This window comes from Canis lupus, chromosome 21 (assembly GCF_003254725.2).
Source record: "Canis lupus dingo isolate Sandy chromosome 21, ASM325472v2, whole genome shotgun sequence".
Taxonomy (NCBI): Eukaryota; Metazoa; Chordata; class Mammalia; order Carnivora; family Canidae; genus Canis; species Canis lupus.
In genome coordinates, this window is record NC_064263.1 from 28,769,117 (window position 1) to 28,789,486 (window position 20,370).

At 40.9% G+C, this 20,370-nt stretch overlaps 1 protein-coding gene and 2 pseudogenes across 1 annotated transcript; all 3 read left to right on the forward strand.

Annotated features, from left to right (window-relative positions):
* Positions 1-3,652: 3,652 nt before the first annotated feature.
* On the forward strand, positions 3,653-4,685 carry LOC112667906 (olfactory receptor 52H1-like). Its single transcript, XM_025459964.3, has one exon. The coding sequence runs from the start codon at positions 3,664-3,666 to the stop codon at positions 4,618-4,620; it is 957 nt and encodes a 318-aa protein (XP_025315749.1). The 5' UTR covers positions 3,653-3,663; the 3' UTR covers positions 4,621-4,685.
* Positions 4,686-9,909: 5,224 nt separating this feature from the next.
* LOC112667504 (olfactory receptor 52H1-like) lies at positions 9,910-10,866 on the forward strand (annotated as a pseudogene).
* Positions 10,867-12,102: 1,236 nt separating this feature from the next.
* LOC112667360 (52 kDa repressor of the inhibitor of the protein kinase-like) lies at positions 12,103-18,376 on the forward strand (annotated as a pseudogene).
* The last annotated feature ends 1,994 nt before the right edge of the window (positions 18,377-20,370 follow it).

A 20,370-nucleotide genomic window follows, 5' to 3' on the forward strand; every position in this document is an offset into this window, starting at 1 on the left:
TGAAGAGCAATAGAACATCTTGACATGGGCCATGTGATCATTCTAAGAAACGTCTGGTGAGTCTCTATTGTGTTAGACATTTTCAATAGCACTCGTCAACCTAGTTTGTCAACCCTTCTATAATCGCAAGAGGTAGGTACTATATTATCACCTTCTTACAGATACTAGTGCTTTGTCTGAGCCCTTTATCCAAGGAGTGGGGTCAGGGGGCAAGAGCTTGAAGCTAGATGATGTGACAAGTGGACAACTGCAGGGCCATATTCCCACAGGCTTGCGGGCTCATGTGCAATGCAAAATAATAAATATCCAGAGGCAGTATCAACTCCCAGGCTTGGGCATGGTTAACATAACTTCTTCACACTTTCCCCTTGAGAGTAAGAGGATGCCAGGGTCCCTCAGGCCCTATCTATTTACTTCTTCCCCAAATTGAATATTGGCCAGAAATAATAAATGAGCAGGGAATCCATCTTTCGACCATCCCTTGCTTTCTCCTTCACTTATTTCTTTGCTTGCTGCCTGCCCTTCTTGCAGAGTTTCTAGCTGGCTGTCGGCACTACTTTTCTTCTTCCCGTGTGGCCCAAATCTCACGATTTAGGTGAGTGTTAGCTGTTTGAGGGGTGTGGCCTGAACCAGGTATTGGACAGAAAAAAAAAGGTGGGTGAGCACTTAGGGCTCAGTTTCCAGGAGCCATGCACTGAGACAGTCTCTTCCTTTCTGGGGTGATTCCCACATAGAATCCCAGGTCATGGTTACCAGAATTGCACAGATGCTCCGTCAAATGGATGACAAAGATCCAGACAGATCGACAGCTATACACCTGATTTGAGCATGGCCAAGCTAACTCTTGTCTCCAAAATTCTGGGTCAGACGTGTGACAAAGACCCACCACTCTGACCTAAAGGATGGGACTAAGTCTGCAGTTGTGTGTGTGTGTGTGTGCGTGTGTATATGCACATACATGCATGCATCAGAGGCTTCTGTAGGTTTGGATGCATCTATCTGCTCTGTTCTCTTCTTCACCGAGTGATCTGACAGTGAAGGATGATACAGATGATAGCAAATGCGGTCTATAGAGAGACGTACAACAGTCCGTGCTTGCTATGGGCTAGACACTGCACTAGGGAGTGGTTTGGGGGCATGCCTTTTATGTCCTAATAATAACTAAGAATTAGAGCTATTAGACCCTTTTCAAAAATGTGGGAACCAAGGAATTATACAGTTCAAATAATCTCACCTATGTTCACACATTTCGTAAATCGAGGAGCTGGAATTTAAATGCTCAGCAAACTAATCTGGCTCCACAGCATACCCATGTGCCAATATTTCCTTGTGTTACTATGTGCATCTGTGTCGTGTGTGTGTTTCACCATAATATCCACATAAATATTCACGCATTTAATAAAGTGAATACTAATAATTTATATCATCCAATACCTATTCATATTTAAATTCCCACAATTATGCATTATCTCGCATTCCTTGTTATTTTTGTAAGCAATTCGATAAAGAATTGCTTTGTTGGTTCATTCTCTTAAATTTCTTTAGTCTAGAGGAGTATTTTTCTCATCTAAGCACCTTCCACTCTGTTAATAGCATTGACTTATTGAGCAGACCAGACTGTTTCATAGATTGCCCTGACTTCTAGATTTGCCTGGCATAAACGACAAACCTCAGAGATGACACAGACTATGTGTGCCCATGTGTGTGTCGTAAAGGCTTTGGGTGACTGTGAACATCTATTGTGTCTGAGTGCATGACACATAAAAAGTAGACAAGACCCCTCCTCACATGGGTATGAATGAAGGATGCCTGCAGACAAGCTGAAGAGCTGGGACTGACAGCACTGGGTTTAGGGTCCTGATGCTGGGTGCTGTTTCAGGCTGTGAGCAGCACATAGATGGGTGGGTTTTCACATGAAAGCTGAACAACCAAATCATATCTCTACTATTGGCGAAGGGTGAGTCTTAGGCCCCCCTGAATGCATAAGAAGGAGATGAAGGTCACTCAGCCAGAGAACAGGCATACTGAGCAGATGGGGGTTGGACTGTGGCCACTGTGTGAACTTGGGGTGTGCTCCCGAGTCTAGAACCTAAAATAACAGAGACACTTTAGAAGAGGGTTTCTGAGGCTTCCAGAAAAGTGTTTTTCTGTATAGATAAGGGACAATCAGAGAGGAAAGAAGAGATCATTCTACTTCTGTTTTACCAAAAACAGATGGGTGGAGACCAGAAGTGTTGGTTTGACAGATGCTGGTCTGGTGAGCTGGGCCTAAGAATGAATGAAAATGGGGGCTTGGCAGGAGGCTGAATGTGAGCTTTGTCCATCAGGACTCAGAGATGGAGGAACAGCACGAGCTTCCTGGCACTGCTGCTCCTGGTTGAGTGGCAGGATGTATGGTGGGTTATGTGTAGAATATAAATAATGTTTCATGCAAGACATTGCTGGAGATGAAAGGAGGTACAGGAAGCTAGTATTTAAAAGACCAATTCTCCAACTAAACGTTCTGGGAATTCACTCAAGAAATAGCGGTTCCAAAATCCAATTGTGAAATAGGTTGTTTGTATTTTCATTGGTATGTGTGCATGTTTGTATGATGCGTGCAATGTGTGTAGGGTGAACATGTGCAGGTATGGTGTGTGTGTGTGGTGCAAACATGCGTGTAAGATGTATCTGTGATACATAAAGGGTGCTGGGGGGTGTGTTTTGCAGGAGTATGGGTTGGTGAATCTACTGTGGTAAATTGCATAATAGATTGTAAATATAGACCAGAGAATGTTTGAGATTGTGTGTCTGAGAGAATAACTGTTGTAACATCTGTGCATCTATCCAATAGAATATGGATTTGCAAGGAAACAATCCTTCTTTTGGAAAGAAACATTGACAAAGTGTATTACTAAGTCAACATAATAGAATGTTATGCAGCTGTTTAGTGTAGAGGGTCTTGAAAATTATTTTTTGGGTGGGGGGGGTAGAGCAGAGACTCATGAACCTCATCTCTATGGAACTTTTCTAAATTTTATTTAAGTTCTACATGTGGTTCAGCATAGGCTAAGAACTCGGCCTCTGTTTTTTGAATTAACTAAATTTTTGGATTTTTACCTCATCCAAAAGAATGTTGATCACACATATGTAAGAGCCATAGCCATCCAGCAGATTTAAAAGAGCAAATATTTATGGTGAGGCAAATTTTGGTATTCCACATGACGGGACAAGCAAATCATGTCAAGATCTTGTCAAGACTAACCATCCAATAGTGTCTACAAAAGACACAGAAATTATTTCCACCATAAAAAAGTATACACTATAATTTTTAACTTTTATCAGAGGTATGTTATATCATGAGAGAGGAATTGCAGCCAGTCTGGAAGGCTGCCTGGAAGAGTCGTGTAAAGTAGCCGAGATGGCTAGAAGAAGGAACATCTTCTCTTGAGGTAGAAGGACTGTAAGTCTCAGTATATCTTAGGCAATGCTAAGTTATGCAAACTACCTGCTGTTGTTTCAACACAAAACTTTATTTATTTCAAAAGTATTCTACTTAACTGATATGGTCTTGTCGTATTTAGGGTCAAAAATGATGAATGGTTGGAAATGAGAGTGACTCAAGTGACCCTAACTCTCCTCTACTGCCCTCTGTCTGTCCCCAGGACCTGTATTTAGGTCATCATGTCTGCCATGATCATTTTCAACCTGAGCAATTACAACCCAGGACCCTTCATTCTGGTGGGAATCCCCGGCCTGGAGCATTGCCATGTGTGGATTGGGATTCCCTTCTGTATCATCTATGTTGTGGCCCTCGTGGGAAACTGTACCCTTCTCTACCTCATCACAGTGGAACGTAGCCTTCATGAACCCATGTTTTTCTTTCTCTCCATGCTGGCCATGACTGATCTCATCCTGTCCACAGCTGGTGTTCCCAAATCACTCAGTATCTTTTGGCTTGGGGCTCGAGAAATCACATTCCCAGGGTGTCTTACACAAATGTTCTTCCACCACTGTAGCTTTGTCCTAGATTCAGCCATCTTGATGGCCATGGCATTTGATCGCTATGTGGCCATCTGCTCCCCCCTGAGATATGCCACTATTCTGACCCCCAGGACCATCACCAAGATTGCAGTGGGCATCTCCTGTCGAAGCTTCTGCATCATTCTGCCAGTTGTATTTTTGCTTACACGTTTGCCTTTCTGCAGGACACGCATCATACCACACACATACTGTGAGCACATCGGTGTGGCCCGGCTCGCCTGTGCTGACATCTCCATCAACATCTGGTATGGCTTTTGTGTTCCCATCATGACAGTCATCTCAGATGTGATTCTCATTGCCGTTTCTTACACCCTCATCCTCTGTGCGGTCTTCCGCCTGCCCTCCCGAGATGCCCGCCAGAAGGCCCTTGGCACCTGTGGTTCCCATGTCTGTGTCATCCTCATGTTCTATATACCAGCATTCTTCTCCATCCTTGCCCATCGTTTTGGGCATAATGTCCCTCGTACATTTCACATCCTCTTTGCCAACCTCTATGTAGTTATCCCACCTGCACTCAACCCCATTGTCTATGGAGTGAAAACCAAGCAAATAAGAGAAAGGGTCATCCTTTTATTTTCTACCAAGAGTTCAGAATGATGTTTAAATATGCTATGGGAAAGCTAAACCTTTTATAGAGGATATTAATGTAAGAAGAAAGAAAAAGTAAGCTAATAATATTCAAAGTGAGAACTATATACAGGTGCTTTTACATACCTGGGAAATGGTGTGATTTTTATGAAGGAGATTATTCTATGTATAAAAAATTCCCTGATGATCTGTTTACTTGTGGAATATGAGTTCACTGAATATGAATAGGAAGAAGAGGTCAAAACAGAGAACTGACTTACTTTAAAAGGAAAACACGTAAATTCTGAAATAGAGATTTGCAACTATAGAGAGAAAAATGTGTTAAGTAAGTCAGAAACATGAAGAGAGAGACTAAAAGTGAAAATATCAAAAAATAAATAACACTGAAAATATCACTCACTCTCCCGAGAACTATACAATCAGTAACTCCTCACCATCCCAGGGCAGCAGCTCTTTTTGCCCACAGGTTCTGTCCCTATGCTTTAAGAAAACCACATTTCTGCACAGAAGACATCTCAAGATCTCCTTCTTTCTTCGCCCTCAGCTCCGGAACTCAACACCACTTCAAACCACATCAAGGTGGCTGCTAAGCGGGAGGATAAGAGCTTCTTAGGTACAAACTGAGACCTGTCCTCCAAGCTCCTATCATTGTCAGTGAGCAAATCTAACAGACCTCCCGCAGGAAGATACTTTATTATTCATATTTGTTTTATCAGTAAAAGTGGTATTAGTGTTTCATTTGGGTTGAATCCATTAAGGAAAACATGAAAAAGTTGCCAATGAAGATTAGTTAAGCTACCAAAAGGCAGCAGGAGCCAGGACTCAGAGATGAGAACAAAATGGGATATAGCATTCTGGGTGTGACCAGATATACATGGTAGGAAGAGCAGTGTGTAGAGGGGACACTGTGGGGGAGGGGCACAAGAGAAATAAGCTGATCCTTTAGGAAGCCATAGAGTGATGTAGATAAGAAGTGATGTAGGTAGGAGCCATGTGTGATGTAGTTAAGACATGAAGGTAGCTAGACAATGAGAGAATTTGAGGAGATATTCAGAGGGAACAGCAATACATTTTTATAAAAAGACCCTGAATTCCTCCTGAGTAGTGAGGTGACATTTGCTGAGCCTAGGAACATTGAGAATGGGCACAGGGGTGGGTAGTGGATGCATTTTGGAGATTGATGGGTTTCAAGTAAAAAAGGGAGGCTCAGAAAAAGATATTACAGAATGGTAACCACTGGATTTACCAATGAGAACATACTGACTTAGGCCATGAAAGGAAAGAGCGTCCAGGATCTGCTTCACTCCTGCCCAATTATAGAGATGGTGACACCCAACTATCTTGTTTTCTAGTATTAATGCTCACAGCCACATACCTACTACTGTCCCAGGACAGGGAGGCAGGGAGGTACGAATATCCATTGTAGAGCCATGAAGGCCCCACTCTGAAAAGCAATAGAACATCTTGACATGGGCCATGTGATCATTCTAAGAAATGTCTGGTGAGTCTCTATTGTGTTAGACATTTTCACAACCACTCGTCTACCTAGTTTGTCAACCCTTTTATAATTGCAAGAGGTAGGTACTATATTATCACCTTCTTACAGATACTAAGTGTTTTGTCAGAGCTTTTATCCAAGGAGTGGGGTCAGGGGGCAAGAGTTTGAAGCTAGATGATGTGACAAGTGGACAAGTGCAGGGCCATATTCCCACAGGCATGCAGGCTCATGTGCAATGCAAAATAATAAATATCCAGAGGCAGTATCAACTCCCAGGCTTGGGCATGGTTAACATAACTTCTTCACACTTTCCCCTTGAGAGTAAGAGGATGCCAGGATCCCTCAGGCCCTATCTATTTACTTCTTCCCCAAATTGAATATTGGCCAGAAATAATAAATGAGCAGGGAATCCATCTTTCAACCATCCCTTGCTTTCTCCTTCACTTATTTCTTTGTTTGCTTCTTGCTCTTCTTGCAGAGTTTCTAGCTGGCTGTTGATACAACTTTTCTTCTTGTTGTGTGGCCCAAAACTCACCATTTAAGTGAGTGTTAGTTGTTTGAGGGGTGTGGCCTGAAGTAGGAATTGAACAGAACGCAGAGGTGGGTGGGCACTTAGGGCTCAGTTTTCAGGAGCTATGCACTGAGACTGTCATTTCCTTTGTGGGGTGCTTCCCACATAGAATCGCTAGTCATGGTTACCAGAATTGCACAGATGCTCCATCAAATGAATGACAAAGATCCAGACAGATCCATAACTATACACCTAGTTTGAGCATGGCCAAGCTAATGTTGTCTGCAAAATTCTGGGTCAGACGTGTGAGGAGGACCCACCACTCTGATCTAAAGAATGGGGTTAAGTCTGCAGGTGTGTGTGTTTGTGTGTGTGTATATGTATATGTATATGCACGTATGCCTGAGAAGCTTCCTTTGGTTTGGATGCATGTATGCTCTGTTCTCTTCTTCACCGAGTGGTCTGACAGTGAAGGATGGTACAGATTATATCAAATGCGGTCTATAGGGAGACATACAACAGTCCATGCTTGCTATGGGCTAGACTGCAGCAGGGAGTGGTTTGGGGGCATGTCTTTTCTGTCCTAATAATAACTAAGAATTAGAGCTTTTAGACCCTTTTAAACACGTGGGAACCAATGAATTATACGGTTCAAATAATCTCATCTATGCTCATTTACATTTGGTAAATCGTGGAGCTGGAATTTAAGTGCTCAGCGAACTGATTGGCTCCACAGCATACCCATGTGCCAATATTTCCTTGAGTTACTATGAGCTTCTGTGTCATGTGTGTGTGTTTCACCATAATACCATAGACACATTTAATAAAATGAATACTAACACTTTATATCATCCAATACCTATTCATATTTAAATTCCCACAATTACGCATCAGCTCCCAATCCTTTTTATTTTTGTAAACAATTCATAAGAATTGCTTTGGTGGTTCATTCTCTTAAATTTCTTTAGTCTAGAAAAGTATTTTCCCCATCTAATCACCTTCCACTCTGTTAATAGCATTGACTTATTGGGAAGACCAGGCTGTTTCATAGATTTCCCTGACTTCTAGATTTGTCTGGCACAAACGACAAGCCTCAGAGATGACATTGACCATGTGTGCCCATGTGTGTGTGTTGTAAAGGCTTTGGGTGATTGTGTGAACATCTGTTATGTCTGAGTATATGACACATAAAAAGTAGACAAGACCCCCCCTCACATTTTTATGAATCAAGGATGCCTGCAGACAAGCTGAAGAGCTGGGATTGACAGCGCTGGGTTTAGGGTCCTGATGCTGGGTGCTGTTTCAGGCTGTGAGCAGCACACAGATGGGTGGGTTTTCACATGAAAGCTGAACAACCAAATCATATCTCTACTATTGGCGAAGGGAGAGTCTTAGGCCCCCCTGAATACATAAGAAGGAGATGAAGCTCACTCAGCCAGAGAGCAGGCATACGGAGCAGATGGGGGTTGGACTGTGGCCACTGCGTGAACTTGGGGTGTGCTCCTGAGTCTAGAACCTAAAATAACAGACACTTTAGAAGAGGGTTTCTGAGGCTTCCAGGAAAGCGTTTTTCTGTATAGATAAGGGAAGGTCAGAGAGGAAAGAAGAGATCATCCTGCTTCTGTTTTACCAAAAGCAGACTGGTGGAGACCGGAAGTGTTGGTCTGGCAGATGTTGGTCTGGTAAGCTGGGCCTAAGAATGAATGAAATGTGGGGCTTGGCAGGAGGCTGAATGTGAGCTTTTTCTGTCAGGACTCAGAGGTGCATGAATAGCAGAAGCTTCCTGGCATTGCTGCTCCTGGTAGTGAGTGGCTGGCTGTATGGTGGGTTATGTGTAGAACATGAATAATGTTTCATGCAAACACATTGCTGGAGATGAAAGGAGGTATAGGAACCTAGTCTTTAAAAAAGCAATTCTCCAAGTAAAAGTTCTGGGAATTTACCCAAGAAATAGCAGTTTCAAAATCCAATTGTGAAATAGGATTTTTATATTTTCAGGTATGTACGCATGTGTTTGTATGATGTGTGCAATGTGTGTAGGGTGTACATGTACATGTATGGCATGTGTGTGGTGTGTATGTGTGTGTGGTGCACACATGTATAAGATGTATCTGTGATACATACAGGGTGCTGGGGGTGTGTTTTGCAGGAGTATGGGTTGGTGAATCTATTGTGGTAAAATGCATATTAGATTGTAAAGATAGATCAGAGAATGTTTGAGATTGTCTGAGAGAATAACTGTTGTAACATCTGTGTATTTATCCAATAGAATATGGATTTGCAAGGAAACAATCCTTCTTTTGGAAATAAACTTTGACAAAGTGTGTTACTAAGTCAACATAATAGAATGTTATGCAGCTGTTTAGTGTAGAGGGTCTTGAAAATTATTTTTAGGCAGGGGGGTAGAGCAAAGACTCAAGAACCTCATCTCTATGGAACTTTTCTAAATTTTATTTAAGTTCTACATATTGTTCAGCATAGGCTAAGAACTCGGCCACTGTTGTTGAGTTGACTAAATTTTTGGATTTTTACCTCCTCCAAAAGAATGGTTAGCACACATATGTAAGAGCCTTAGCCATCCAGGAGCATTAAAAAGCAAGTATTTATGGTGAGGCAAATTTTGATATTCCACATGACAGGACAAGCAAATCTTGTCAAGATCATGTCTAGACTAAGCAACCAATAATGTCTATAAAGACCTAGAAATTATTTTCAGGGACTCCTGGGTGGCTCAGCAGTTGGGCGCCTGCCTTTGGCTCAGGTTGTGATCCCTGGATCCGGGATCGAGTCCCGCATCGGGCTCCCTAGGAGGAGCCTGCTTCTCCCTCTGCCTATGTCTCTGCCTCTCCTCTCAATCTGTGTCTCTCATTAATAAATAAATAAATCTTAAAAAAAGAAATCATTTCCACCATAAAAAAAACTACACACTATAATTTTTAACTTACATCAGAGGTATATTATATCATGAGAGAGGAATTGCAGCCAGTCTGGAAGGCTGCCTGGAAGAGTCGTGTAAAGTAGCCGAGATGGCTAGAAGAAGGAACATCTTCTCTTGAGGTAGAATGACTATAGGTCTCAACATATCTGAGACAATCCTAGTTTATGCAAACTACCTGCTGTTGTTTCAACACAAAACTTTATTTATTTCAAAAGTATTCTACTTAACTGATATGGTCTTGTCGTATTTAGGGTCAAAAATGATGAATAGTTGGAAATGAGAGTGACTCAAGTGACCCTAACTCTCCTCTACTGCCCTCTGTCTGTCCCCAGGACCTGTATTTAGGTCATCATGTCTGCCATGATCATTTTCAACCTGAGCAATTACAACCCAGGACCCTTCATTCTGGTGGGAATCCCCGGCCTGGAGCATTGATATGTGTGGATTGGGATTCCCTTCTGTATCATCTATGTTGTGGCCCTCGTGGGAAACTGTACCCTTCTCTACCTCATCACAGTGGAACGTAGCCTTCATGAACCCATGTTTTTCTTTCTCTCCATGCTGGCCATGACTGATCTCATCCTGTCCACAGCTGGTGTTCCCAAATCACTCAGTATCTTTTGGCTTGGGGCTCGAGAAATCACATTCCCAGGGTGTCTTACACAAATGTTCTTCCACCACTGTAGCTTTGTCCTAGATTCAGCCATCTTGATGGCCATGGCATTTGATCGCTATGTGGCCATCTGCTCCCCCCTGAGATATACCACTATTCTGACCCCCAGGACCATCACCAAGATTGCAGTGGGCATCTCCTTTCGAAGCTTCTGCATCATCCTGTCTGATGTATTCTTGCTTACACGTTTGCCATTCTGCAGGACACGCATCATACCACACACATACTGTGAGCACATAGGTGTGGCCCGGCTCGCCTGTGCTGACATCTCCATCAACATCTGGTATGGCTTTTGTGTTCCCATCATGACAGTCATCTCAGATGTGATTCTCATTGCCGTTTCTTACACCCTCATCCTCTGTGCGGTCTTCCGCCTGCCCTCCCGAGATGCCCGCCAGAAGGCCCTTGGCACCTGTGGTTCCCATGTCTGTGTCATCCTCATGTTCTATATACCAGCATTCTTCTCCATTCTTGCCCATCGCTTTGGCCATAATGTCCCTCGTACTTTTCACATCCTCTTTGCCAACCTCTATATTGTTATTCCACCTGCACTCAACCCCATTGTCTATGGAGTAAAGACCACACAGATCCGACATAAGGTCATCCTTTTGTTTTCTACCAAGGGTTCAGAATGATGTGTAAATATGCTTTGAAAAGGTAATATGTTTTTATAGGGGATATTCATGTAGCACAAATAAGAAAAAGTTAATCTATTTAAAGTGAATTGTTTGTAACTGCTTTTGTGTACCAGGAAAATGGCATGTTATATACGAAGGAAGTTGGTCTATGTATAAACATTTCCTTGATGATCTGTTTGCTTGTGGAATATGAAATTGTATAGGATATAAGTAGGAAGAAGAGGTAAAAACAGAGAGCTGACTTACTAAAAGGACAATGCAATACAACTGTGCAAATTGATATTTTCAGCTGTGGAAAGAGAAAAATGTTAATTATGCCAGAGATGATGAAGAAGTAAGACAAAAAGTGAAAATATCAATGAATAATTCTTTATTTAGGGGATCTGTAGGTGGATTGAGAATATTTACAATAATATTCAATACTCATTATTATTCATGATGTGCATTGGCAGTTCTCTTTCGGTGCCCCCAACACATGAAATATTTCAGTACAAGCACTGTGAGCAGAATAATCTACCAGCAGTGATGCAATGAAGAGGAGAGAGCATATACTTTTCAACACCAATGTTTATCACCCCAGTGCTGGCAGAGGACAGTAGCTTCTAGGTTCCAAGACACATTGAAGAAGGGAACTGCAGAGATTGGGTCAGGAGATCTCATGCCAGTTCGCTGGGACAGTAAAGTAGATATTTAAACCCACTGGCCTGGAGCCTGTGGAGCCCTTGTTTACAGAGTGTGTTTCCTGGAAGGTGAGAGAGAATCAAATATCAGACACATAAGTGTGGTACAGAAGAGATAAACAGAGGAACTCTACAGGGAAGTAGCGCATGCATGAGAAGGTGCATCTAATTACACAAGGATCACATGGCACACAACACCATGTGTCATACTCGAAGAATGATCTAGAGTTCTTATGATAAATCTTTCATTTTTTAAAAATTATCCACTGCTTTAGAATTATCTGTTGAGTACTCACTGTATTGCAATGAGCCTCTAAGCAGTCGCGATATAAAGGTTAGTAATACAAAGAGACTCTTCCCTGCTCTATGGAGCTCATATTATTAGGAGAGAGATTCACAAGAAACATGAAAACAAATAAATTCCCTACCTTCAAAGAGTAATGTAACTGAGAGAAAAATGAAGTGAATGCAGTGATGCACTACAAGTGGGCAAGGAGGACAGTGGCAAAGAGGACAGCACATGAAAAGGTCCTGGGACTGGAAACAGTGTGACATGACTGTGGACAGAGGAGAGGCATGTGTGGCTGGAGCACAGTGAGGTGGGGGCGGGGGGTGTCCAGAGGAAGGAGGAAGAGGAACATGGTCAGGTCCTGTGGGACTGGAATCATCCAAACTTCGTTCTAGGAGGAGGAAACTGAAGCCTGCAGAGTGAACATGACTTCTCTAAGGCACACAGCAAGGCACTTATAAATGCAGAGCTTGAATAGGGTGTCAACTGGGTGTCAAACCCCCAGTTCAGAGATTTTCCCACTGCACATAACCTCACTCCTGAGAAAACAATGCCAGAGGGAAGAAAAAATAAGTAGGGATATCAAGGCCCATTTCTCTAATTTTGGTGAAGTCTGTGTTTTTATTATGCCCCATCCTACTAACTGAGGATTCTGCTCTAAGTACTAGCTTGCTAAATGTGCTCACAAATATCAGGAGATGACCTCTAATTCTCTAAGAACATGGATTAGCTAAGAGCTGATATTTTTTAAAGTTTACTGAGGAAATCTAAATAAACAGATCCTGAGCTAATTTAAACATACATACCTATTTCATCCTGTTAGTAACTCAAAGCCATGGTTGTTCACCAACACACAGGAATGGCTCCCATGAAAGCTTAATGACCCAGACAAAAGCAGCACAGCAAGGGTCTTCTGCACTGTGTTCCTTACCTTCTCCCACCCTCTGTCTTTGGACCAGTTATTTTTATTATATTTCTACCCCTCTTCCCTGGAGGATTCGTTCATTTATTTTCATGACATATTATCTCTGTGTTGGTAAGTCTATATCCTAGTGTTCATATATGATCTTCTTGATAAATCTGTGTCTTTTTCCCACCTAATAGGGCCAGTATTAGCTTTAAACAAATAATGTGGATCATGTGGCTTGCAGATTGTAAAATATTAATCTAATGTTAGCTGTTAGGTTAGTATTCTACTACTTACCACTGCCTTTGTCTTTGTCATCTGGAAAGAGAATTTCATCATCATGTTTTGTTCTGAAGTCATCCTTATCATTTAAAAACCTCCTTCCACTTTACTATTTACAGGAGTAGAAAACAGGTTAAGCCTGGTGTTTCTTTTCCCTCAAGGTCAAATCTACTGCCCCATGTGCCAATGGCTTTTTGTGGTGAGACTGGCAGCAAACATTCTGTTGCAGTGTCAGGCCATGAATGACATTACATGTTCTGCTTGGATTTAATAAAGAATACTTATACAAATATCAGCAGGTAACTTTCTCACACACAAATTGACTTATCCTATATCTTTTTTCTTTTTCCAAATTCCTTATCCTTATGTTAGATATGAAATTAAAACCATACCATTTGGAGAATTGGAAGGTTTTACCTTCCCATTTTCAGAATTTAGAGCTGTGTCCTACAAATATTAGGGGTCCATGGATGTGTCTCTAAATCATCTCTTCCGGAGTTACCAGATGTCAGCATTCTTTAGATGTCTGTGTTTACATTTTTGGCACCTCTTAAATCTGAGCCCTACTCATTCCACCATTCCATTGGCCAACACCTTAACCAGACAGTTACATAGTGTACCTAGACCAGAGAGTGCACATATAGTTTAAATTATAAGGCAATGACGTCAAAATGTAGTTATTGTGCTTAGAAGAATAATGTAGGGGGGCACTTGGGTGACTCAACCTGTTAAACATCTGACACTGGCTCAGGCCATGGTATCTGGGTCCTGGGATCCAGCCTAGCATCAGACTCCATGCTCAGTGGGGAGTCTTCTTTTCCATCTCCTTCTCCGTGTCCCTCTGCTTCTCCCCCACTCATTCTAATATCTCTCTCAAATACATAGCTGAAATCTTTTTTAAAGATTTTATTTATGCATTTGAGAGATAGAGTATGAGTGAAATAGAAAGCATGAGCAGGGGTGTGGTAGGAGAGGAGGAGCAGAGGGAGAGGGAGAGGCCAACTTCCTGCTGAGCAGGGAGCCTGACATGGGGCTCCATATCAAGACCTTGTAATCATAACCATAACCTAGTCAAACACTTAACCAGGGATCCCTGGGTGGCGCAGCGGTTTGGCGCCTGCCTTTGGCCCAGGGCGTGATCCTGGAGACCCGGGATCGAATCCCACGTCAGGCTCCAGGTGCATGGAGCTTGCTTCTCCCTCTGCCTATGTCTCTGCCTCTCTCTCTCTCTCTCTCACTGTGTGCCTATCATAAAAACAAACAAACAAACAAAAACACTTAACCATCTAAGCCACCCAGGTGCCCCTAAATAAATAAGATATATATTTTTTAAAACACAAAAAGTATGTAGGGCTTATTACAAATGAGTAATGGAATGGATTTACAAGGTCTCAGAAGTAAGGAGGAAGTTCAAAGTTTTTATGCTGTCCATCTGCCATTTTGAAACTTTTTTAAAATAAATACACAATGATTTATCTAATTTCAGTCCGGTGACATTCATGAAGTATCTGCTATAGGAAATAAATGCATACAGACTGGCAGTAAATAGAGATAGTAAGTACTACCCACATTGCTTACAATCAGAAAGCTTATGGGTTGGTAAAAAGAACGTATTACCTGTATAGATACTTTGCTCAGCTAATCTTATGCATTGCAATGAATGGCAGATGATGTTAAGGGAGCACAAAGGAGCATACTCAACCATTCCTCAGAGGCAAAGAAAGCTTTCCCGCAAAGTTCATTTCTGTGACTGCTTAGAAGAGCACAAAGCGCCCGGCGAAAGTCGAAAGTCGAGCACATCGACTTCTGCGCTGCCCCCACCTGCACGAGGAAGAGCTCGCAGTCGGGCCTGGCCTTCTTCAGGTTCCCGCGGGATCCGGCCAGATGCCAGAAGTGGGTGGAGAATTGTAGGAGAGCATATTTAGAAGATAAAACACCTGATGGACTAAATAAACATTATCGATTATGTGCCAAACACTTTGAGACCTCTATGATCTGTAGAGCTATACATTTTGCAGAGGCATCAGAAAACTAAAGAAGGATTGGGTTATTTTATTTCTCAAAATTAACTGAAGCAGATACTTGTGAAGTCATTGGGAGAGTCCTTATAGGACAGTTCTTCGTGATATGCAATACCAACAATATTTGATCTTACCAGTCATTTGAGCAATCCACACAGGAGACACAGAAAACGAATAAAAGAATTGAGTGAAGATGAAATCCGGACACTGAAACAGAAAAAAAGTTGATGAAACTTCTGAACAGGAACCCAAACATAAAGAAATAAACAACAGCAATGCTCAGAACCCCAGTGCAGAAGAAGGGGGTGAAGAACAGGATGAAGACATTTTACCTTTGACTCTTGAACAGAAAGAAAACAAAGTACCTAAAATCTTTCTTTGAAATTTTGATTCTTATGGGACAACAAAACATACCTCTGGATGGGCATGAAACTGATGAAATCTCAGAGGGTCTCTTTACTCCTGATAACTTTCAAGCACTGCTGGAGTGCCGGATAAATTCTGGTGAAGAGGTTCTAAGAAAGCGTTTTGAGACAACAGCAGTTAACACATTGTTCTGCTCAAAAACACAGCAGAAACAGATGCTAGAAATCTGTGAGAGCTGCATCCGGGAGGAAACCCTCAGGGAAGTGAGAGACTCTCACTTCTTTTCCATCATCACTGATGATATAGTGGACATAGTAGGGGAAGAACACTTGCCTGTGTTGGTGAGGTTTGTTGATGAATCTCATAACCTGAGAGAGGAATTTTTGGGCTTCTTGCCTTACGAAGCCGATGTGGAAATTTTGGCTGTGAAATTTCACACTAAAATAACTGAGAAGTGGGGGTTAAATATGGAATATTATCGTGGTCAAGCTTACATTGTATCTAGTGGATTTTCTTCCAAAATGAAAATTGTTTTTTTAATAAATTTATTTTTTATTGGTGTTCAATTTGTCAACATATAGAATAACACCCAGGGCTCATCCCATCAAGCACCCACCTCAGTGCCTGTCACCCAGTCACCACCACCGCCCACCCACCGCCCCTTCCACCACCCCTAGTTCGTTTCCCAGAGTTAGGAGTCTTTCATGTTCTGGCTCCCTTTCTGATATTTCCCACTTATTTTTTCTCCTTTCCCCTTTATTCCCTTTCACTATTTTTTATATTCCCCAAATGAATGAGACCATATAATTTTTGTCCTTCCCCGATTGACTTATTTCACTCAGCATAATACCAAAATGAAAATTGTTGCTTCTAGACTTTTAGAAAAATATCCCCAAGCTGTTTACACACTTTGTTCTTCCTGTGCCTTAAACATGTGGTTGGCAAAATCAGTGCCTGTTGTGGGAGTATCTGTTGCATTAAGAACAATTGAGGAAGTTTGTTCGCTCTTCCATCCATCTCCACAACTGCTTTTGGAGCTTAACAATGTAATTTCTGTCCTCTTTCAGAATAATGAGCAAAAGGGTAAAGAACTGAAGTAAATATGCCATTCTCAGTGGACAGGCAGGCATGATGCTTTTGAAATTTTAGTGGATCTTCTACAAGCACTTGTTCTATGTTTAGATGGTATAAATAGTGATACAAATATTAGATGGAATAATTATATAGCTGGTTGAGCTTTTGTACTCTGTAGTGCAGTAACAGATTTTGATTTCATCCTTACCATTGTTGCTCTTAAGAATGTTCTATCTTTTACAAGAGCCTTTGGGAAAAATCTCCAGGGGCAAACCTCTGATGTCTTCTTTGCAGCCAGTAGCTTGACTGCGGTGCTGCATTTTCTAAATGAAGTGATGGAAAATATTGAACTTTATCATGAATTTTGGTTCGAAGAAGCCACAAATTTGGCAACTAAACTTGATATTCAGATGAAACTCCCTAGAAAATTCCGCAGAGCACAGCAAGATAACCTGGAATCTCAGCTCACCTCTGAAAGTCACTATAAAGAAACTCTAAGTGTTCCAACAGTGGAACACATTATTCAGGAACTGAAAGATATATTCTCAGAACAGCACATCAAAGCTCTTAAATGCTTATCTCTTGTGCCCTCTGTCATGGGACAGCTCAAATTTAGTACATCGGAGGAGCACCATGCTGACATGTACAGAAGTGACCTGCCCAATCCTGACACACTCTCAGCTGAGCTGCATTGCTGGAGAATCAAGTGGAAACACAGAGGGAAAGATATAGAGCTTCCATCCACCATTTATGAAGCCCTACATCTACCAGACATCAAGTTTTTTCTTAATGTTTATGCATTGCTCAAAGTCCTATGTATTCTTCCTGTGATGAAGGTTGGGAATGAACGCTATGAAAATGGGTGAAAGTGTCTCAAAGCATACCTGAGGAACACTTTGGCAGACCAAAGGTCAAGTAACTTGGCTCTGCTTAACATAAATTTTGATATAAAACATGATATGGATTTAATGCTAGACACATATATCAAACTCTATACAACTAAGTCAGAACTTCCTACAGATAACTCAGAAACCATCGAAAATACCTAAGAGACTTTTAAAGTAGGCTTTCTCTTATGTTTGATATTTGGAAAACTCTGTAAGAAATTTGAAACATCTTACAGAAAGAAAAGCTGTCGGGTGTATGTAGGCCACTTAATCACCGAATATCTTGACTTATTGACCTCTCATTAAGTACATTAGCCATTGATAATCTGCCTATTTAAAACGGCCCCTGATTGAACTCCTGTGCTTTGGAGACATAACTGTTCTTCCAGAAGATAGCGTTGAAAGTGCCACATTACACTTCTACGGGATCTCTGCTACTAGCACTTGGGAATTGTTTTAGTTAAGTCATTTTAGACATAACATTTATTATCACTGGATCCAATTGTCGGGTATTGAGCTATCAGTTCTTAGGAGAAAATAGATTTTGAAGAGGTGTGGGCAGAAGGAGTACATTTTGTAAAATGTTACAAGGAAGCTCACGAGTGACCTTTGAATAGTAGGGGTGTTAGTATGTTAAAAATTTATAATGGAGTTAAGGGAGTTACCAGACAGAGAGAAAAGTGAGCTTGCCAAGCAAAGATTGCAGTGTTTGATAAAGATTTTGTCTTTATTAAACGAACTTAAAGGAACAAGTTATACTTAAAGTTTGAATGAGAGAACCTGCCATTGTTCCACATTGGGTTGTTGCTGTTTACATTCCTTTGTTGAGCCTACATCCTCATGAGCTGTTTAACAAGTATATGTTGAACACCTATGTCTTCGTAAGCTTTTTAGCAGGTGTATGTTGAACACCTCTGTTCATGGTCAAGACAGGATCAGAGGCCATGGATACTGACAACTGATTTGTCTGTTTTCCTCTGTCTTTTCCCATGACTATTATCTACTGCCTCATCTTGATTTATAACCAAAACCTGAAAAAATAAAAATAAAAAAATAAAAATAAACAAAACCTGGAAAACCTACAAAGATAAGTGTTTTGTGGTTATCTAGGAATAATACAGAAAATATTGCTGTTATTTTTGGTGAAGAAAATCAATTTTGTATAGTTTATTTCAACCTAAATAAAATGTGAATTTTGTTTAAAAAAAAGAAAGAGCACAAAACAGTTGAGCCACAAGAATAAGGCGAACAGGACCTGCCAGCCAGAGGGGATCACCTGAACCTAAGGTGAGAAACCATGTGTATCAAAAATCTGTTTGTCTAGGTTGCTGAAGAAAGCATCCATAGTGATGATGGCATTGCTCAGGGGAGTTGTAGGAGTTCAGCAGTGAGAAATAGGGGAACTCATAAACTAATCTTCAGTGAATCTAGGAAGCTGATTGGAATATCAGTAGATGAGATTTGTAAACTATCCCATAGCTTGATACTCTTTGACATTTGAACGTTAATAACTGTTCACACATTCTTTGCTTTCTCTTTTAAACTAATTAAGAGATAGTTATAGAAGTCAAACAAATGGATATATGAATATGTGCCTTATTTCTGTTAGTGTCATATTTGTGGATGAGCACTGGGTGTTATTCTGTATGTTGGCAAATTGAAGACCAATAAAAAATAAATTTATTATTAAAAAAATAAAAATAAAATTGTGAATGTGATATGAGTGTGTATTCAGGTTAACTTCCTACTATTTTATTTCCAAGTATAAACTTGGGGAGACACAACCTAGAGTAAGTCAAGATCTACTGATCTACCCTAGCTCATTCCTCTGCTGAAGAAAACGACTGAATCATGAAGGTGGATATACTTCCATGGGAACATATAGAGAGAGGCCTCTAGAAAAATTCTTCTCAAAATATCAATGAGGAAGGACCACTTTTTTTTAATGTCCCAAAACTGTAGATTAAGGTTTTTGTAAAATAAATTTCTAGAAAAATACATTTTTAAATAATCATAGAATACACAATCTCATTTCTATTATTGTATCCAAAGGCATAATATGTAAGTATTATTAGAATAAACAGAGGAAACAAAAGAAAGATTTGCAGAAATGTACATACTGTTTCTTGAAAGTGTGTATTGTGGTATTTACCGAAAATTTGTATTACATTGTGTAATTTTGTCATTCTGCAATTATAGTTAAACAAAAAGCTATGAGTGGAAGAGTGAAAGCCTCACAGTAAAATCCATTATATCCTTTAAAGCAATGTCATGCCATGCATATCATATTTAAAGTTTTAATGCATCAAATGAACTTTTATCTTTCTTCTTAATTTACCTAACATAACTTGGCTTGATGTCAATGCTACTTGTAAGCAATAATTTATGACTAAACCATTTTTTGGCGTATTGTTTGCTTAGGTTCTGCATTTCTACCCTTAGCAGTAGGCAAATGTGTCTCTAAAAGGTCTATTTTTTTAAGATTTTATTTATTTATTCATGAGAGACACAGAGAGAGGCAGAGACATAGGCAGAGGGAGAAATAGGTTCCCTACAAGGAGCCTGATGTGGGACTGGGATCATCCCCTGAGCCAAAGGCAGACGCTCAACCACTGAGCCACTCAGGCTTCCCCAATATCTGTGCATTCTTCAAGAGCAAATGAAATATACTTTTCCAGCTTTATTTGTTTTGTGAGTTGGCTTCTGTATCACTAACAAGTCCCTAAACATGTGATGTTATGTGGTCATTGTAAAATGGGCAGCCTGCTTAGGCACATACTCTGACAAACCACAGTACAGGATGGATTCCTCACTTGGAACTCCTAGGAATCAATTGTCATGTTTGCAAAGTGGACTTGCTGTTTCTGTCTCTGGACCATATCTCAGCCACTGCTCTCACATGCTCCTGCCCAGTGTATCCACACACTCTCTGCAAGGGAAAGGCCAGTCATGAGAAGAGTTTATTGGACTGTTCTAGAATATTGAAACACATGAT